We start from the raw sequence: 20,089 nt of genomic DNA on the forward strand, positions 1-20,089 counted from the left end.
CAGCCCTTCCCAACCTGAGAAAACGATCTGTTTGCACTCTTTAACGTCATAAGGTGCGGACACACCCCCGCACCGCTTCTGCGGCTGAAACGCACACCCACTTTCTCTGAGACCGCCATGGGATTAGGGCTGAACGATTAGTTGCATTTGCAATTAAATCGCGGTTTGACAACACGCGATTACATAATCGTGGAAAACTGCGATTTAAATGCTCATTGAAATGGAGGGGAAGGGGGAGCAGGAACGTCACCGCTGTAACTAAAGGCTGGCGCCTAAATGCACGTAATTTTGGTGAGTTTTTGTCTCATGAGACCTTGAGACGAGAGTCTAACATGTTTAATTTGTTTCAGCTTTGTTTTAAAACAACACTTCACCGTTTTGAGTTATTACTTTTCGGCTGCCATAGTGTCGCGCGTTTTGTAGACTTGTGTCTCCCGTCGATTTCATGAATGAAGATTAGGACGGACGAAATGATTATTGCTCGCGCTGCCTCCGCCCGCCACTCTTTTAATGTACATGTATTGTAGTGTTGGCGAACTAAATACGCCAAGCGGCGAAAAAACAACAACTCCTTAAAAATTACAATTTGCAAGTAACTGTCGGCCGCAACCACGCCAGAACACAACAGCTCTGAACGCTATTAGTTTACCAAAACAAAAGCCTGTGTTGCCTTCACGGCCCGTCTATCTAGACCATAGGTGACAAACTGCAGTCCTAAAGGGCCGCAGTCCTGCAGGTTTTGGAGGTTTCTCACTTTCAACACAGCTGATTCATATTTAAGCTCATCAGCAAGCTCTGCAGGTGCCTGATAATTAAGCCTGATAATTATCCTGATCATTGACTCAGGTGCGTTGGTGTAGAGAAACCTTGAAAACATGCAGGACTCTGGCCCTCAAGGACCGGAAGTGAATTGTTTTCAGCTTTGAACTTTTTGGCGACTTGAAATCCACTGAGATCCAGCTCCATGTCATGGATGAACCTCAATGGCATAAATAGTAGAAAATAAATAGATGACTAAAGAGACAGTATCTTTTACATGCTTGCATGCATAAACCTTAAAATATAATGAAGACAATGCAGTTCATATTTCACTGCGTGGCTCGTGACTGCAGGTAAGGTAATAGTTAATTAACACAGAATGTGTAATGCATATTCATATCCAAATTACTGTTTGATATTTCTGATTTGGTTCTTTCATTCAGTGTGCAGAAAGAAGTGGTGGAGCTGACCAGTGAATGTGTCAATAAAGACAGTGAGAGAGTTGGGCCTGATTTCTTTGAGCTTCTCACTGTGCTTGGACAAGGAGCATATGGCAAGGTGCGTATATACTGCGCGTGTGCATGCGTGCGTGTGTTCGGGCATTGCGATATGATCATTTATAGAGCGTCATTTTGGTAGCTTCCCTTATCTATCCCATAAAGGTGAAGAAGCTCACATTGGTTGTATTTAAAAATTAAACATGGAAATTTCCAGTTTAATTTTGAATCAAAATGTCATAGTTCCTCTTCTTAAAACCCCACGCAATGAAAACCCACCCCCCTGAAAGTCTGCGCAAGCGTCATTGTACGATTGTAATGTATGTGAATCAATTTCCTATAGACATTTTGCACGTGACATTACAGCCTTCATGAGAGCACCCCTCTGGCACGCTGGCCGTCAAAATAACTAATTACATCTCTTGAAACTTTTGAAACTCGTAAAGCATATAGTCCTATATCTAAATCGATTTTCTTCTAAAATGGTCATATCTTGCGGTGCGGTAGCTTGTGCTAATAGACAAAGGAGTACGGTAAACCAGAAATGCCCAAGTCCGGTCCTCGAAAGCCCCTATCCAGCCTGTTTTCTAGGGCTGGGTATTGCCGCCAACCTCACGATCCAATACGTATCACGATACAGGGGTCACGATATGATACGTATCGCGATACACATGTATCCCAATACTTGATCTTCAAGGCGATACGTATCCTGATATATTACATTAATTTTCTTGAATTTTATAGTAACAGTCATATGTATACCTAAAGGATATGTTTGTTATGCTGACTGACAAAAATATTTTTGTTAGTAGCTCTTCTGGTTTACCACCTAGCGGCATGCCTGTTCTAAAATGTGTGCAGAGCAAGGAGCAGCTTTCACAGACACACCGGGAACATTTATTAATAGGCATGAGCCGATACGAGCAAAAATATCAAAGTATTATTACAGTTCTAAAATATGCTTATTTGAAATATTTGGGAAATAAAAAGCATTTTATAAATGTAGCACATTCTATTTCGATTTTAAACAAAATATACAAAATTTGGTACATTAAGACACGTGCCATGTTAAGTTTATAAGTAAATAAATGTTGATATTCTTCCTCTGCTTAATTTTTCTTAGCAAGACACAGTGTCCAATCACTGGTGAGGTGTTTTTGCATTAATTGAAAAGAATTAACTTCAAAGACGCTGCTGGTTTTTATTTTTTAGGTACAATGCAAGCTGCAAAGGCAAACGTTAACCTATTTAAAGTTAACGAGCAATATCGATTCTGATGCCTGCGTATCGATACGCGTATTGTTATGAGGCCCGCAACGATATATTGCCGTATCGATTTTTTGAGCACACCCCTACTGTTTTCCATGTTTCTCTCCACCAACACAACTGAATGGAGTTGACTCGGCTGGGAAGGGGCTCTCAAGGACCAGACTTGGCCACCTCTGGTCAGGTGTACTGTAAACCAGACTTGGCTTTTTATCACATACCTGCTGTTGAAGAAAGAAGATGAGTGATAACAGCAAGTGAAAGGACTGTAGTTCAAGTCTAAATCAAGTTGAGTCAATTAAATACCAAGTCCCAAGTCAAGTCAAGTTATTCCCAAGTTTTTGGCAAGCAAGTCGCAAGTCCTAAAACTAGTGATGCACCATATGAAAAATTTCAACCGATACCGTTAACCAATAATTTCCTGCTGTGTGTGGTCTATTCTAATACCGATAAACGATAAATTTATGTTTTTATATTTAATATCGTCTTTATGTAATCTGAAATCTGGGCATTCAGGAATGGCAAAACTGATGTTTTAGTAGCTCTGATTATAACAGCAAAAAAATGTATCTATTTCAAATGTGTATTTATTTTCTATATGAAATGGCTAACAGATGAATTACGAGAGCTGTCAAACGATAATTTTTTAATCAGATTAATCGCATCTTAGAATTTTGATTAATCACGATTAATCGCTTAATTAAAAAGGCTTTTTGTCAAAAATTTTTGCCCGCCAAATTTAAAATGCACCTGTTATGTGTTAATTTTTTCAGCATTTAATGTTCAGAGGACGTCGTCAAATTTTTTTTGATACACTGCACATGCTCATCCTCCTCTTTTCCTAATCAGTTAATTACTTGCATAATTTAAAGTGAAAAAAAAATGACCCCGATAGTTTGACATGAACAAATATTCTGAATGCCACACACAAACATTTATTAAATGCTTCACTTTAATGCATGTTATGTTTATTGTTCAAACACAACCTGTGCTACCTTTAACGTAGCCATCCGCTGTCAAGCTAAAGGATCATCTGCAGTCAAAATTAATAGTGTGATTAATCTGCGTTAATACATGATTAATGCGATATTTTTTTGTCATTAATTAATTAGCTAAGGCTTTAACATTGACAGCACTAATAATTACACAAAATAAAAAGTTAACTTTAAAATTAATACAGAACTACAACTGCGATTGGCTGGCAACCAGTCCAGGGTGTCCCCCGCCTACTGCCCAGAGTCAGCTGAGATAGGCGCCAGCACCCCCCGCGACCCTTGTGAGGAATAAGCGGTCAAGAAAATGGATGGATGGATGGACAGAACTACAATTGGTTTGTCTGGAAAAACAAAACATTCATGTATGTAGGGGTGTGCTCAAAAAATCGATACGGCAATATATCGTTGCGGGCCTCATTACAATACATGTATCGATACGCAGGCGTCAGAATCGATATTGCTTGTTAACTTTAAATAGGTTAACGTTTGCCTTTGCAGCTTGCATTGTACCTAAAAAAAAAATAAAAACCAGCAGCGTCTTTGAAGTTAATTGCCTTCAATTAATGCAAAAATAGCTCACCAGTGATTGGACACCGTGTCTTGCTAAGAAAAATGAAAGCAGAGGAAGAACATCAACATTTATTTACTTATAAACGTAACATGGCACATGTGTCTTAATGTACCAATTTTCTTAAATTTTGTTTAAAAATGAAATAGAATGTGTTACATGAAAAAAATGTTTTTATTTTACCAAATATTTCAAATAAACACATTTTAGAGCTGTAATTTTAATACTTTGATATTTTTACTCATATCGGCTACTGCCTATTAATAAATTTTCCCGGTGTGTCTGTGAAAACTGCTCCTCGCTCTGCAGTACGTACATATTTAGACCAGGCATGCCGCTTGGTGGTAAACCAGAAGAGCTACTAACAAAAACATTTTTGTCATCCAGCATAATAAACATATCCTTTAGGTATATATATGACTGTTATTATAAAATGCAAGTAAATGAATGTGAAATACCGGGATACATATCGCCTTGAAGATCCAGTATTGGCATACATATGTATCACGATACGTATCGTATCGTGACCGCTGTATCGTGATACGTATAGTATCGTGAGGTGGGCGGCAATACCCAGCCCTAATGGATGGTGTGAATGTTTGGTGGTGGTCAGAAGGGCCGTAGGCAGCCACGCTTACATCGGTCTGCCCCCCGGCAGCTTTGGCTATCTACGTAGTTTATTGCCACCAGTGTGTGAATGTGTGAGTACGTGAATAAAGTATCCACTGTGAAGCGTCTTTTACTGTCCAAAAAAGCACTATATAAATCTGAATTATTATTATCATTATTATTATTATTATTAGGGATGTTCGATACCACTTTTTTTCAGACCGATACCGATACTCAGACCCTCAGTACCCACCGATACCGATACCAACTGCCTATACCAGTAGTACATTTTGACAAACAAAAAAAATCACTAAAAGATATTTTTAAACAAATATATTTCCTTTGATTTTGACAAAAAAACAGCACAGTCACTCTTCAATAGTTAATGCTCAAAATAAAACACAAAAATACTCTTTTTAGTTTAAGATTCACAATTTTGAAATATTTCCAAACCGGTGCTCGTGCCAGTTAAGGACTAGGACAGGTAAGAAGGACTCACTTAATGTCTTCCCCCTCTGCCATCGGTCGCTTGTACTCGTCTGCGTCACGAGTACTCGAGTACTTGAAAAAAGGCTGGTATCGGCCCGATACCGATACCTGGTATTGGTACTCGCCCATCCCTAATTATTATTGTTATTAACTGTTGATAGTTTTGGTAATTTGTACCTGTTTTTCAACTATCTTTGTATGAAGGTGGAGAAGTGGTTCAAGTGTAAAAATAATTAATTTAAAAATAATTAATTTGGTACTTGAGTTATCAGTGTGTGGTGTGGGTGAAAGCAGCCTGCTGCAAACAGCCAAATATGTATGCCTATATCTCTCTTAGGAGGTTTAGAACAAAAAAATAAGTTTTCCTTCCATTTCCAATCACACCTCATTTGTGAGAAATCTGATAAACTCTTAATCAGTAATGAAAATGTCTTTTGTTGGATACTGGTTAGAACACACAAACACATTTTCTCTGTTAGTGACCTCAAGGCAACATACATTTTCTTTACAGGTTTTTCAGGTGAGGAAGGTTCAAGGTGCCATGAATGGAAAAATATTCGCCATGAAGGTTCTCAGAAAGGTACTTTTGAAGACATCTTTAATCTCCTCTAAAACAGAAACAGTTCAAATTCATCCCTAACCATTTGGCTCCCATATGTTCCTATTGAGGCCAAAATTGTGTGCAATGCTAAAGAGACAGCCCATACGCGAGCAGAGAGGGAGATACTCGAGACAGTGAGACATCCTTTCATAGTGGATCTCCTCTACGCCTTTCAGACTGGTGATAAACTCTACCTCATACTGGAGTATTTAAGTGGTAAGATACTGAGAGCCCTACTCAAGCAATATACTGTATATATCCCATTTTCTTAAGATCAAGGACGAAGCCAGTATGGGTCTTGTTGATTTATTTAGAAGTAGGGATGGCTGCCAAAGTACCAGTATGTATTCTTATTATTTTTTTTGGGTGGTACAGTACAGACTGATTTGGGTCGGTGCCACCAAGCATTGATTCACATAAACTGAAACGTTACCATGTTTTGGTGTCTTAAGTGGATCCATTTAAGTTGTGACTGTTCATGTGTGAAAGAGTTCCTTTTTCCCATGACATACTGGAAGGCAGCACCAGCGTAACGATGTCACTCAAGCATGTTTTCACATGCTAAAAGTGCATTTTCTGGGTTTTGAGCGAGACCCTAAATGCAGCAGCCCGCCGCAGGTCAAATCACACAAACTTGAAGTCTATCTAGTCCATTATCTCATCATTGTTATCACGCATGCACACACACACACACACACACACATATACACACACACCCCCACACACACACACACACGTTCTTGTACATATATCTTTGTGAGGACATCCATTGACATAATGCATTTCCTAGACCCTTACCCTAACCCCAACCATCAAAAATGATTGCCTAACCCTAACCCTTACCCTAACCCCAACCATAACCCAAATTCAAATCTAAACTCTAAAACCAAGTCTTGATCTTCAAAAAAGAGGTCTTGGAAAGTGAGGACCGGCCAAAATGTCCTCATTCCGCTGGATAAAGATGTATTTTGGTCCTCACACTGTATTATGTACAAGAACACGCACGCGTACACACACACACTCAAATATACCCTAATTTCCCGTAAATAATACAGCCCTCCCCCTAAATCACCCTAAAAAGTAGGGTTCGTCATTCATCGGCACCATGGCCCACCTTCTGTCATTGCCAGTCCACCATTTTTTTTTCAAGCTGAACCAACCTGGAATCATCGGTCTGTCGATTTATGTTACACGCCCTTCCGTCGTCACTTAGTCACTGCTATTTTAGCACCGACCTACAAAGGTGGGCATTCCGTCAGTATTGATGCACCGTCAGTCCATCACTGGCATCAGCAGTTCCTCAAGTAAAAAAATAAAATAAAATTCTGCCATTTCTCCTGACAGTATCTACTCTACTCTACTCTACTCTACTCTACTCTACTCTACTGACTCTATTCTACTCACCTCTACATCAAAAAAGTGTGTCTCTACTTTCACTACCCGGGAGCCCCTCCTCACATTACCATTGGCTTCATGCTACAGCGACTGTAGCTAGCATGCACTGCACACACTAACAAAAACAATGGAGAATGTAGCTGTATTGTACCTGGTGCTTTGTTTGTTATAAAAGTACAAGTATTGATCTGCTTGGAAGCCATTTTTTCCCCTCTCTTTGTCGCTAATAGTGACTGTTTCCCGGGAGGTGGTTTGCGAAGCCGGGCATCTTTTTTTAAGAACCACAAAGGAGCACTGTAGGTACAAAAACAAGCTACAGTGGAGCAGGATAGATTTGTCGGTGGAAACTGGGATTTTGTCGAGTAGAGTAGATACTGTTGGTGAAATAGGGCTTGAGTCGACTGTTGACAAGTTCATTCCCAATATAAACTAAAGGTAAAATAAACAAAAAAAAAAGGGCTGCATTTCGTCTTTTATGTTTAACCGCTTACCTCTCAAGCAAAATCAATAATCTACTGTAACTTTGCTGACCACATCTGTCACTCATGATGAAAGTTAAGAGAGACTGCACAATTGCCTTTTTTCTTCATTTTACCATGGGCCGCTGTTACGTAGGTTTTTTTCTCACTTTTTTTTTTGTTATTTCTCTATTGCAAACACTTATTTCAAAATTTGAATCAATCGGTTGTTACAACTATACGCTTTTAGAGCTGGACTGTTATACCTTATGTGTAGTTTTATGTCCCCAGGAGGAGAGCTATTTATGCAACTGGAGAAGGAAGGCATCTTTATGGAGGACACTGCTTGGTAAGGATTCTCTATCCTGTTGCAGAAAATAGGAAGTAGGCTACTATTTAAATTTGCTAACCAGATGGTATTTCTGTCTTTCTGCTTTATAAAATGCAAAAACAAAACTGAATACAAATCATAAACATTTTCACTGTTGCAGTGTACTACATTTTTTTTAAATAAACAGTAGTACAAGAAAAAACACAAGCTATTATTTTACCGTTATTTTTGTCTTTTTCCTCAACCTGAGATATAGGTCCATTTGCACTGTTGCATTTATCTTTTACATGATAAACAGCATCACAACGGGATTTTTTTTCAGTAATCATGTCTATATCTTGATGTTGGTAATTGATTCAAGCCATTTTGTGCTTGGGCAGTTTCTATCTAGGAGAGATCATTCTGGCTCTTGGTCACCTCCACTCTAATGGAATTATTTACAGAGACCTCAAACCTGAGAACGTCATGCTTAATCACCAAGGTAATATTAAGACAAAAAATTGTTTTCGGTATACGGTGCATGGATTTGATTATTTATGTATGTATTTATTTATTGATTTAATTAATGTATTTATTTTTTGTATTTGTATAAGTATTACCATCGTCCAAATCATATCATGTAAGGTTTGTTTGCCATTGTGCTTTTTTAACCACTCCATTATTTGAATTAATGTACTGAAAATATTTGTCAGGCATATCTGTAACTTTATTAATGTGGCATCAACTTTTATTTGTCAGTTTTCACCATTGAGTAATCTTTATTGTAACAGAGTCAGTGCAGTGGGAATGCAAATTATTATTATTTTTTTCTTACTATTTAAAGGACACATCAAGCTAACTGACTTTGGCCTTTGTAAGGAGTCAATTCATGATGGAAGTGTCACACACACATTCTGCGGCACCATAGAGTACATGTGAGTAACTCACTCACTCACTCACTCACTCACTCACTCACTCACTCACTCACTCACTAGTACCAGATTCATTATTATATTACATTGTTTCTTATTCATCAGACCATGGGTAAAATCAATTCAAGGCAAAAATTACCACATTTGAGAAGTATAGCAACTTTCTAATTTTGAGGAGCAATTTTTACAGGTTGATCCCAGGGACCTGAATCAAAGACCACTATAATGAAATATAGTTGGCTTTATTTTTATATACAATAGACTTGTTTTACTTATTAAAATTACATTGTGAATTGCAACAAATTATATTTTCTTGTCTAGAAAATAAATTCAATTAAATTTCAAACGTAAATTTCAATTTCAGTATTTTTAAATGGGTTGTATGGTCTTTTCATAAAGCTAAATTATGTGTTTTTTTTTAAGGTAAGGTCTAATGTAATTTTGAGAAAATTATTGTGCAGTTCTCAAAAGTCATAATAAAACCTTAGGAATGTATTATGAAAACAAACCAATAACATTAGTGATATAAATATCCAATATAATATATTATGTTTTTAACCTTATATACAATACATTTTGTTAGAAAAAAAAGCAAATCACAGGCATCATGAAACATTAAAACAGTAACAAAGTAAAATGTAGTATTCAGTAGCAGTTACATTTTTAGACCATGCAGAGGGGAACAAAAATTATAGAATCACTTCATGGAATCGTCATGTAAATTTCCATTCCCAAAATTAATACCTCGTGCAGTGATCACACCTTGGAGAGCTGTTGCGCCTATTGGACTGACATGAATCATGGCTCTGACTAACGCAAGCGTTGTTAATTGAAACAAAGGAGCGGATTATCAAATTCGTTTAAAAATAAATAAATAAATAAAATCACGTTTCAAAAGTTGTTGGTTATTAACTCTTTGACCATCAAAAACGTTTAATAACGATTAGTAAAATCAAGATGTATGCTGCCATAAACGTTAAATGACGTCAACTATGTTTTTTTTTGTTTTGTTTTGTTTGTTTGTTTTTAATCGGAAGTGCAACATCTAAGTGCAGCGCTGCCTGGTCAATGGGTTGTGGAATCAAAAACACCAACTAACTATGGCCAGCAGATGGCAGCATTGTAGTTCTTTTCAATGGGCTGCCAGTGTATGGAATTACAGTGATACATGATGGAATCTGACAAAATCGAACTTTTTCAATGATGACGAGAATGATAAAATCCTTTGTCACATTAAATCTAATTCATAGACCATCTCTAAACAAAAAATATTAGTGTCAAAGTCGTCTGTTGTGGAGAAAATGTATCTTTTTACAAAAAGCTTGTTTTCTCCTTATTGTTTCAATTTTCACTTAATGTCACTCAAATGACCTATTTTCAAGTGGTGATTACTAAAGAACGGAATAAGGTAGAAACATATTTGTTTTTCTAATGGAAGAATGGAAGGCGATCTTTCATTTGGTACCCACATTGTATATGTAGTAAAAGCATACAACATTCCGTTTGCCTTGAAAGATGAGTTAAAATGCTCGAAATCGGCTCCGACTGTGGGTGTGGCAGTAAAAGAGTTAACAGATGTCAGCTGTGTCTAAAATCTGGACCAAGTTCAAACAACATGATTAAAGGCAAGTATGCTGGTATACCAAATGAAGATATCAAAGCGTCAAGACAGTGGATATGACTATGTCTTGAAAATAGAAAATGCACAGCAAATCAAATGACGGACAAATGGGAGGAAACTGGAGTCGGCGTATGTGACCTAAAGGAACTAGGATTTGTATACAGAAAAGCTAAACGAAAGCCATCAATAACACCTAAATAGAAAGAAAAAAAACAAGGTTAAATGGGCTGAGAAAAAGCAGTTGTAGATACTGGATAACGTCATATTCAGTCATGAATCACAAATCTGCATTGGGCAAAGAGGTAATGCTGCAACTTTTGTTTGGCGCTATTCCAATGAGATTTCTGAAGTTGACTGCCTGAAGAAAAACGTGCAAATTTCCACCGTCTTTGATATGGGGCTGCATATCAGCCAAAGGCACTGAAGAGGTGGATGTATATCATTACATCTTCAATAAAAGCACAAATTTACGTTGACATTTTGGGCACTTTTCTTATCCCATGACTTAAAGGAAAATACAGGTGAATATCATGCCCTGCTAATAGCCCGGATCTCAATCCAATTGAAAAGTAACCGTTACTACAAATACATTATTTATTTATTTATTTATTTATTTTTGATTACTTTTAGTGTTTCTTAAAGCCAGAACATTGTCATTTGAAATGTGTTTAGTTTTGTATTATGTCTGTGATTTGGTCTTTGTACAAACGTAAACAACTAAATGAACATCTTTAGAGATTGGTGATTCAATGTTTCCAAGGGTTGTAGTTACTGCAGTGTAGACTGTGTGAATGGCGACCTCAAGTGGACAAAAATAATACTTGCACCTCACATTTATCTCATACTGGTTGTTGGTGATGATGCAGTGTAGGCTTTACAATGTATTTAAATAGTCCAATAAAATATTGGTAACTACTTCCCGGCCTTGGTCTATTACAGACATGATCCAGAACATAACTCCCAAGATAAATGAGACATGACTGTATACAACTTTTAATATTCACGTGACAGATATGTTTATTTTACTTTTTGTTTTATTACATATTTGACTGCTAGATTTGCTATAAATTGCCAAAATTTGTCACGCTTTTAAACATTTTTTTATTTAGAATTGTCATTATTTTTTTGCTAGAAGTAATAATTTGGGATAAGGCTGTGTTCAAAATTATTAAGTTCCATTTAAATTTATGTTAAATAGTATGCAAGACACACGAGCCAAGACTTCCAATTCATTTCCAAATCTTACTTCACCATATACTATAGTGTGTCCGCCTTTTTGGGCCATAGCATGTCTACTAATGGGTCCATTGTTGGGAACAACCAGTCGTATGCTGTTTCACTGTCCTTGTGTCATACTCTGTTGCAGGGCACCTGAGATCCTTACAAGGTCAGGCCATAACAGAGCAGTTGACTGGTGGAGCCTTGGGGCCCTGATGTTTGACATGATGACTGGATCGGTAAGGTGAAACAGTTTTAGAGGGTAACTGAGATTTAGAACATGGTAACTGGCAACTGTGTGTTGTCCCTATCATGAAATAGCAATGTTGTTTGTTTGAATTTCTTCAGCTGAGCCCATTCGCAATCGCTCTGCAGCTGGCTGATGAACAGTCCATGTTATAGGAACTCTGAATAGGATAATTAGTCAGTGGTTTGGTTGTAAGCTTGAAGAGAAAAAATATTGATCTGCGGCTAATCTGTGATTGACTGGAGACCAGTCCGGGGTATAGCTCATGTCTCTCCCCAGTCCCAAGGTACCATTTATCCACAAAAAAATTTATGTGGATGGATGAATGTAACAAGTTAGCAATGGGTGAAATTTGAAAAGATTTACTGGTGATCCCTTTTTGACTTGTACACAAACATCTTACACCATCAGGGCTAGAAAATAAACAAAATGCCATCAGTCATACACCTTCACATTTAGTAATTACCTTCATAACAGTACTGTCAAAGTTAAAACGTTAACTAATTAATTCCTTAACTAACAAATGACGTTTTAACACAGCTTAATCACACTATTCATTTTGACCGCAGATACTCCTTTAGCTGACAGCGGATGGCTACGTTAAGGTAGCACAGGTTGTATTTGACCAATAAACAGAACTAGCTACATTCAGGTAAAGCATTTAATAAATGTTTGCATATGAGATTCAGAATATTTGTTCATGTCAAACTATTGGGGTCTTTTTTTTTCCATTTTAAATTATGCAAGTAATAAACTGATTAGAAAAAGAGGAGGATGAGCATGTGCAGTGGCTAAATTTTTTTTGAAGTCGTCCTCATAACATTAAATGTCAAAAAATTAACACATAACAGGTGCTCTTTAAATTTGGTGGGCAAAAAATGTTGATTAAAAAAGCCTTTTTAATTAAGCAATTAATCATGATTAATCAAAATTCTAAAATGTAATTAATCTGATTAAAAAATTTACTCGTTGCCACATTCCCAGCCAATGTGTTTGAGAGCCTGGTCAAAGAAGAATTTCTTTGACCAGACCATTTTATTGTCTGACCAAGAATTGTGTCAGACAATAAAGTATTATTTGATTTGCTTTGATTTTCTTCTTCGCTTATTTGAGTTCGCAAGACAACAAAGAAGAAAATAGAGAGCATGTGCACAGCGAAAAACAATGCACCAATCGAGGAATGCGTTTATAAGAGGAAAAATTCCTGTTATGAAAGGGGTAACCTAGGGCTCTTACTAAGGTTTTTAAAAAGCAGAGTAAGGGCATATCTGGGTTATTGCGCGTTTACTAACCTTGCTCTCGCAAGATGAATTCTCGCGGAATTTGTAAGTTCACAAACTCCCGAGAATACATCTTGTACCGAGCCTGTTGATTTCCACCGATGGTTCGGACCAATCACAGAGCGACATTGTGTTTGGGGCAGGATATGCAGCTGTGACGAAACCAGGAAGCCAGCGCAGACACCGGCTTAAGCCGGGGAAAACAAACAAACCTAACATGGACGAATGGACGCTGCAATTAATTACTCACCGTTTCCTTGAATGTTGAACGGTGAGAGGCGCTTTGTGCATTTCTAGCTGTATCAAAGACGACACTTTCATCCGTGGCCCTGATTGGTCAAAACAAACGTGCGGCATGCCGCATCGTCCAATCAGCTCGAATTATTGTACAGAATGTCCCGCCTTTCCCGAGTAAATTACCATGGAGCAGTCACTGATTGATAGTGTGGAGAACTTCCTTGAGTGAATCACAATATCAATCTGGCTATTGCCAGTTATGTGTTTACAAGGCCTTACAAAACCCACAGGGCATCGGGGGAGGAACTGGAAGGAAACTGGCCAACTCAATCACAGCACCTAAACCCCAAAGAGCATGGATTTTACCTCCTGAAGAGGACACTGAAGGGAGAAACCCCCAGACACAAATACAAATTGAAAGAGGCTGCCTATAAAAGGCCTGGAAAAATTTTTTAAATGAAGATTGTAACAGTCTGGTGAAGTCAATGGTTTTGCCGGTTTGATGCAGTTATTGCAAATAAAGGTTATGCTATCAAACATTAAAAGAGTTTAAAATGTTAATGTAAAAGATTTTTGTCCATCATACAATGTTCCACCAATGCCCAGGGTTACTAAAAGGCTTATATTATCGTACATTTGGGAACATTTTGTACAATGACATCTGACAACACTGTACCACCACGAATGTGACAGACCTATAGTAGAGTACATATGTTAAAAGAATTAATAAATAAATAACCAACTTGATTGGTACATTTACATTAGCTTGCAAAACACCAATTTCTACAGTTGTGCAAGTTGACATGAGTAGAGATGTGAATGTGAATTTTGGTGATGATTCATAGCATTTTTGTGTCATTAACTCATTCACTCTCAGCCATTTTCACCTCAGCACAACCCCCTTCGCTCCCGGCTTTTACTGGATTTTGACTGATTTTGCAAGGCCCGCAATATATTGTGTTGTATTGCTATAAAAAAAAAATGGAACCTACAACCTACCAAAAGAAAGTCTCTTCTTTCATCAGGGGAAAAATGTGTTTCTGTTTCCGTTTTGCAGCAATTAGCATTAAGTTTCATCATTATTCACAAATTTGTTTAAAACTGTGGTGAAAACAGCTTGTTGCAACATGGCCCTGGGTGATCTCATACTCTGCTGCCACCTGCTGGCCGTTTTTGTAATAACTACCATTGCATCAACCATTCTCTTCAGTCCAGAGGCTGCATCAAAGCATTCTTTATACTCTAGCATAAAAAACCCCCATAAAAATGTCTTTGTGGCAGTGGTAATATTTAAAGTAGAACATATTTATATGTTTTGGGAGCAAATGAATTAAGCAACATTTAGCTTTTGTACATTTACAGTTCTGTTCATAAGAGTTTACATAACACAAGCCAGGGTATGGAAACTTTCAAGCACAACTTTATTTATTCATTATGTGATTGTCACTATAAATATGCTTCAATTCAATGTCTTCTTTTCCTTTTCCCTAGCCACCATTCACATCAGAAAACCGAAAAAGGACCATTGATAAGATTTTGAAGTGTAAACTTAATCTGCCTCCCTATCTGACCATCGATGCCAAGGACCTCATCAAGAAGGTCTGTAAACACATGCAGATGCCACCACGTTGGTTGTATTGAGTTATTTTTATACATACAATAAACGTAATAATGCCCATAATTGTCAAAACAATACTGAGAGGAGAAAACCCTACACTTGGCATTTTGACTTTAATGAGTCAACAGTGTTTTGCATGTGGTGAGTGGTTTCCAGCAGTCTTTTAAGATGGATTTGTGTTAACATTCGACTCGTGCACTTGTCAGCATGTCCCTCAGTTAACTTGTCTATTACTACCATCAATTTAATCAATTCACTTGAGCCTTCTTGACAAGCCAGTTTAATGTTAACTCAGGGAAACTAACGTCGCTAAATATTTTTAATGATCTGCAAGAGGGAATTAAGTCAATAAGCTGTTTTTCATATCCACTGAGTGTTGCATTAAACACAATGTTTTGACAACAAAACTTAACATAATACCGTACAATTCTTCATCCATCCATCCCTTATGTTAAACCATCTTTCACTGTACTTTGTTATTGGCCATCTGGTTTAAACACAGGTCCATCTCATGGAATTTGGTGTTAAAAATCTGGCAGGTCTTATTCACACAAGCTGCCAACCAAATAAAAGTGTCAAAGACAGTCAAATAATCGGCAGACGTTTATTTTGTAAATAGTAGGGCTGTCAAAGTTAAAGCGTTAATAGATTAATTAATCACAGAAAAATGTTGCATTAATCACGTATTAACGCATATTAATAGCACTATTTTTTTCGCCCGCACTTGAGCCTTGGACGTAACCGCGGATGGTTACATTGAAGGCTGCGCAGGTCAGTGATTAGGTCAATGCACGGCATTTCCTACGCCTGTTGTTCCAAAATGAGCGGGGTGACTCCAGTTGGTGTTATGGTAGTGATTCATTGCATGCGCTAACCTTGAGCGCCCTCTTGTGACCTGGGGAAGCAACTGTGAAGAGTGAAAATAAATGGCCGCGAGCACATTGCCACAGAGCCGTCTCAATCGTGTGTATTAACATTGCCCGCACATACAGCTACCAACACAGTTGGTGTGCTCGGTGGTAAATTTCGCTTTAAAAACACCCTGTCGGGACTTTAGATAAAACAAAAGTAATTTGCGTTTAATTAATTAATAATTGCTGAATTGCAAACAATCGATATGATGCTTTTATGTTTTGAGCAATACAAGCATGCATGCAATTGCTTACATGCATTTAATCAATGTTTGCAAATGACATTCAGATAATAAAATGCGTTAATGTCAAAATATTATGGTATTTTGTATTTTATGTTACGCAAGTAATTTAGCTGATTAATCGTGATTAATTAAAATTAAAAAGTGTGATTAATCAGATTAAAAATTGTAATCGTTTGACAGAACTAGTAAATAACAAAAACAAATTGATGCAACAGCTGTCCTGGGCTGATTTTGAACATACACCAACATATATACCAAATATTACATTTTGAATCTGATTTCTGTTTTTCAGCTGTTGAAGAAAAATCCAGCCCAAAGACTTGGATCCAGTAAAGCAGACTGTGCTGATATCAAAGTAAGTGGCATTTTCATGCCTGCTAAGGGCATCAAAATGTCAATTTTTTATTTTTTTTTAAAGGAATATTAAGGAGATGTTATCCACCCATCCATCCATCCATCCATCCATCCATCCCATTCATCCATCCCATGCATCCATCCCATTCATCCAGTCTCTGAACTGCTTTTCCTCCCAATGGGCTTTAAAGCAGTCTGAACACGCTCTTGTAATTTTCCCCCACCTCCAGGGACATCCGTTCTTCAAGCAAATCAAATGGGATGAACTACTAAATAAGAGGATTGAGCCACCATACAAGCCACAGCTGGTAAAACATTTGAAACATTCGGCATTTGGCTGCTGTCACATCTCGTTCACTTCAAATCCTTAATCTAGTAATTCTCTCGCTACACTTTTTTTTTGGTTTCTCTAATGGGATTGTTGTATTTGAATTACTATTTCTTTGTCCATATAGCAGTCTGATGATGATGTCAGCCAATTTGACACCATGTTTACCAGACAGACACCAGTGGACAGTCCGGACGATGCCTCACTCGGCATAAGTGGAGAGCTCACCTTTGCTGTGAGTAGGGCTAAAAATTGGTCCACACAAAAAATTCTGCCTCGAAACTATAGTCTATAAGTTTAAAAGCATGTTTGTACCGCCCAGAACAATGTGTGGCTCTTGTCTATGTTTACCGCATGGATATTTGCTGCAGACACACGCACTTGGCACATGGCTGCCATGGAGATTATACAGAAAAAGTCTCAAGGTTTAAGGTCACTTTAAACCAGTGCTTCTCAATTATTGTCTGTCATGCCCCCCCCCCCCCCCCCCCCCCTAGTAAGAATAACCCCCCCACACGACTATATGTAGTATCACTTGTCTATAATATTGTTATAAGCACACTTCTGCATAACACTGTAGCCGCGTTAACGTATAAGAGAATAACAAAGAAAGAAATATGGACCAACTTACAATAAAGAGTAGCTTTATTAACTGTAACAGAAAAGATTTAAAGTGCATCTGAAATTCAAAAATAATATTAAATCCTTAATTCAACTATAAACATTTTTTAGTTTTTTTAGGGCAGTTTAATTTTCGCAAGGCATGTTTTGGCCCTTCTATGTTTAAATCCATGATAATGGTCAGATGAAGGGGAACATAATATACTTGTGAACTTGTATTAGTATTATATTTTTTTTATATATATGATATTTTTCATTGCTGTAATATAAATAAACACAATATTGTGTGTGTGTTTTTTTTGTTGTATGAGCTCATTTTTTACAATATTGTGATCTTCTTTTGTATCTCCAAGCTCCCCACAATATCGTGATAATTATCGTATTGTAACCTTCATATCGTGATAATATCATATCGTGATGTTTGGATATCGTTACATCCTTAATAAATAGTGAAATAGTTGTCGATTAATTTGATAGATTACTTGTCGATTAATTTTGACAGCTCTAGTTGGAATGCAAAGTTGCACTGAGGCAGTGAAATCGGCGCACACATGACTATTTCTACTAGCATGCACACCAGCGCACCGCTTACGTGCACCCCTGATTATATTATTGAAAAATTACTGTATTTTGATACTGTAACTGGCAAAATGTTATTTTCTCACCAAGAGTTAGTCTGTTCTTCACCGTTTTAGTAGTGAGTAACATGATAACATTTGTCTGTGTTTTGAAGTGAAAATGTCCTTGATTTTTCTCAGGGTTTCACCTATGTGGCTCCTTCAGTCTTGGACAGTCTAAAAGAAGGTTTTTCTTTTGAACCCCGATTGCGGCCTGTTCGCCGACACAACAGTAGCCCACGCACACCCAGCAGGTAGGTAACACACTAACCGCAACTTTTCCTCCCGTTAACCGTTGAAATAACATGTCACTTATACTGTATGTGAATTTTCCCAATCCCAGAAGTGTCGCATTGCAGTTTAGCTTAGCAGCTATGTGAAACGCAATAGCTGCCTATATACTGGTACCGTAATAGACAGAATCTTCCCGTATTGACCGAGAAATGTTCTTCCGTATCTCCCTGTCCTCTGCATCTGCTGTGTGAATTGTCAGCTCTTTGCGAGTCTTCCCTCGCCACATCCCAAAATCTCCTTTTCCTTTTTGCCCCCCACCTGGCAGTACCTTTTCTATCATCCCTTTGCCAATATATCTCCACGAAGCATGGGACGAGACACAAATCCCACGAGAAGAAATGTCTCACGAGACTGTGTCCATGAGAATGAGACGAGACAAGATTTTTTTTTTTTTTTTGCAAAATTTGTAATATAAAAATATGCCCAATATAAATTTTCCAGTTTTCAAAATGTTTTCCTTTCATTGAGGAGACTGCAAGAAAATGTATGATCTAGCTCTAAAGTGCAAATATAACAGGACAGTGATTTTTGTTACAGGGTCATTCACTTTGAAAATGCTGCTGCCATACAAGAACAGCTGCAGCTTGAGATCTTTCCTCTTAATGAATACAGTGATACCTCGGTTTACGAACTTAATTGGTTCCCAGAGAGTGTGTGTAAACCGAAAAGTTCTTCTTCCGAACATTTATTTCCCATAAGAAACCATTAAAATGAGAATAATCCGTTCCCAGGTCCCTATAAAACATAATTTTCTACTAAATAAGCCTTAAAACTACACAAAAATATACCTTATTTTTATTATTTATTTTTATTATTTTTTATTGTATTGTAATTAAAGAAATAAATTGTACTGTATAATAAAGTCGTTTTATTTACCTTTGTGATGGTAGTTCTTAAGGATGGTAGCAATGGTAGACTTACTTCATTTGCGAGCGTTTCACCGCGTAGAGTGTTTATGGAACGGTTGTCGCTCATTCGCGCTTTCGTGCTCACCGGAGCGGAGGAGGTGTGTCCCTTGGTGACAAGGAAGTGGAGCACTTTAGCGAGTCAACAAGTGAGCACCGTCAACTACTTTCACCTCTTTCCTGGGACTAAACAGCCGTGGCACGATTTTCTCCTTTTTTGAGGTACGTGATGGCACTTTCGCTTTTTTTAGTGGCGCGAACTCCATTTTCTACAATGCAAACGCGCCGCCGAATCGCCGTCCCTCGCTGGTAAGCATTAGGCTTAACACTAGCCTGTGGTGGGGTCTTTTTCGGTCCCATAATAGCAAAAGTACACTCAAAATGTCTATCAAACACAAACCGCGTCCGCACTAAAAGAAAGGGGGTGACGAACTGGGACGCCGTGAGCGTGCGTCAGCTTCTCGTGGCCGCCACCGTGGTGCTGTTCGACCGCGTGGTTTGGTTCGTCCGCCGAAAAGTAGTTCGTCAGCAGAGACTAAATTCTCGCGAATTTAATGTTCGTGAGGCGAAAAGTTCGTGAGCTGAAGCGTTCGTGAGCCGAGGTATCACTGTAGTTTTAGGGCTGCAGCTATATTTTGGGTAATCAATGTTTTTAATAATAATAATAATAATAATAAGAAGAAGAAGAAGAAGAAGGGAAAAACAGGATTTAAA

The 20,089-nt window shown here is 37.8% G+C and overlaps 1 protein-coding gene across 4 annotated transcripts in view; it reads left to right on the forward strand.

The window, feature by feature from the left end:
- LOC144020198 (ribosomal protein S6 kinase beta-2-like) overlaps positions 1–20,089 on the forward strand; it is a 31,950-nt gene that overhangs the window by 10,101 nt on the left and 1,760 nt on the right. For 3 of the 4 annotated variants that reach the window (XM_077523422.1, XM_077523421.1, XM_077523423.1), the window contains exons 4-15: positions 1,203–1,317; positions 5,695–5,763; positions 5,853–6,000; positions 7,929–7,986; positions 8,349–8,449; positions 8,792–8,882; positions 11,867–11,957; positions 14,974–15,081; positions 16,549–16,611; positions 16,841–16,918; positions 17,066–17,173; positions 18,318–18,430. In XM_077523422.1, the coding sequence (XP_077379548.1) occupies positions 1,203–1,317; positions 5,695–5,763; positions 5,853–6,000; positions 7,929–7,986; positions 8,349–8,449; positions 8,792–8,882; positions 11,867–11,957; positions 14,974–15,081; positions 16,549–16,611; positions 16,841–16,918; positions 17,066–17,173; positions 18,318–18,430 (1,143 nt within the window). The remainder of the gene's footprint in view (positions 1–1,202; positions 1,318–5,694; positions 5,764–5,852; positions 6,001–7,928; positions 7,987–8,348; positions 8,450–8,791; positions 8,883–11,866; positions 11,958–14,973; positions 15,082–16,548; positions 16,612–16,840; positions 16,919–17,065; positions 17,174–18,317; positions 18,431–20,089) is intronic. The other variant, XM_077523424.1, reaches the window with a different exon arrangement.

This window comes from Festucalex cinctus, chromosome 6 (genome assembly GCF_051991245.1).
Source record: "Festucalex cinctus isolate MCC-2025b chromosome 6, RoL_Fcin_1.0, whole genome shotgun sequence".
Lineage (NCBI taxonomy): Eukaryota > Metazoa > Chordata > Actinopteri > Syngnathiformes > Syngnathidae > Festucalex > Festucalex cinctus.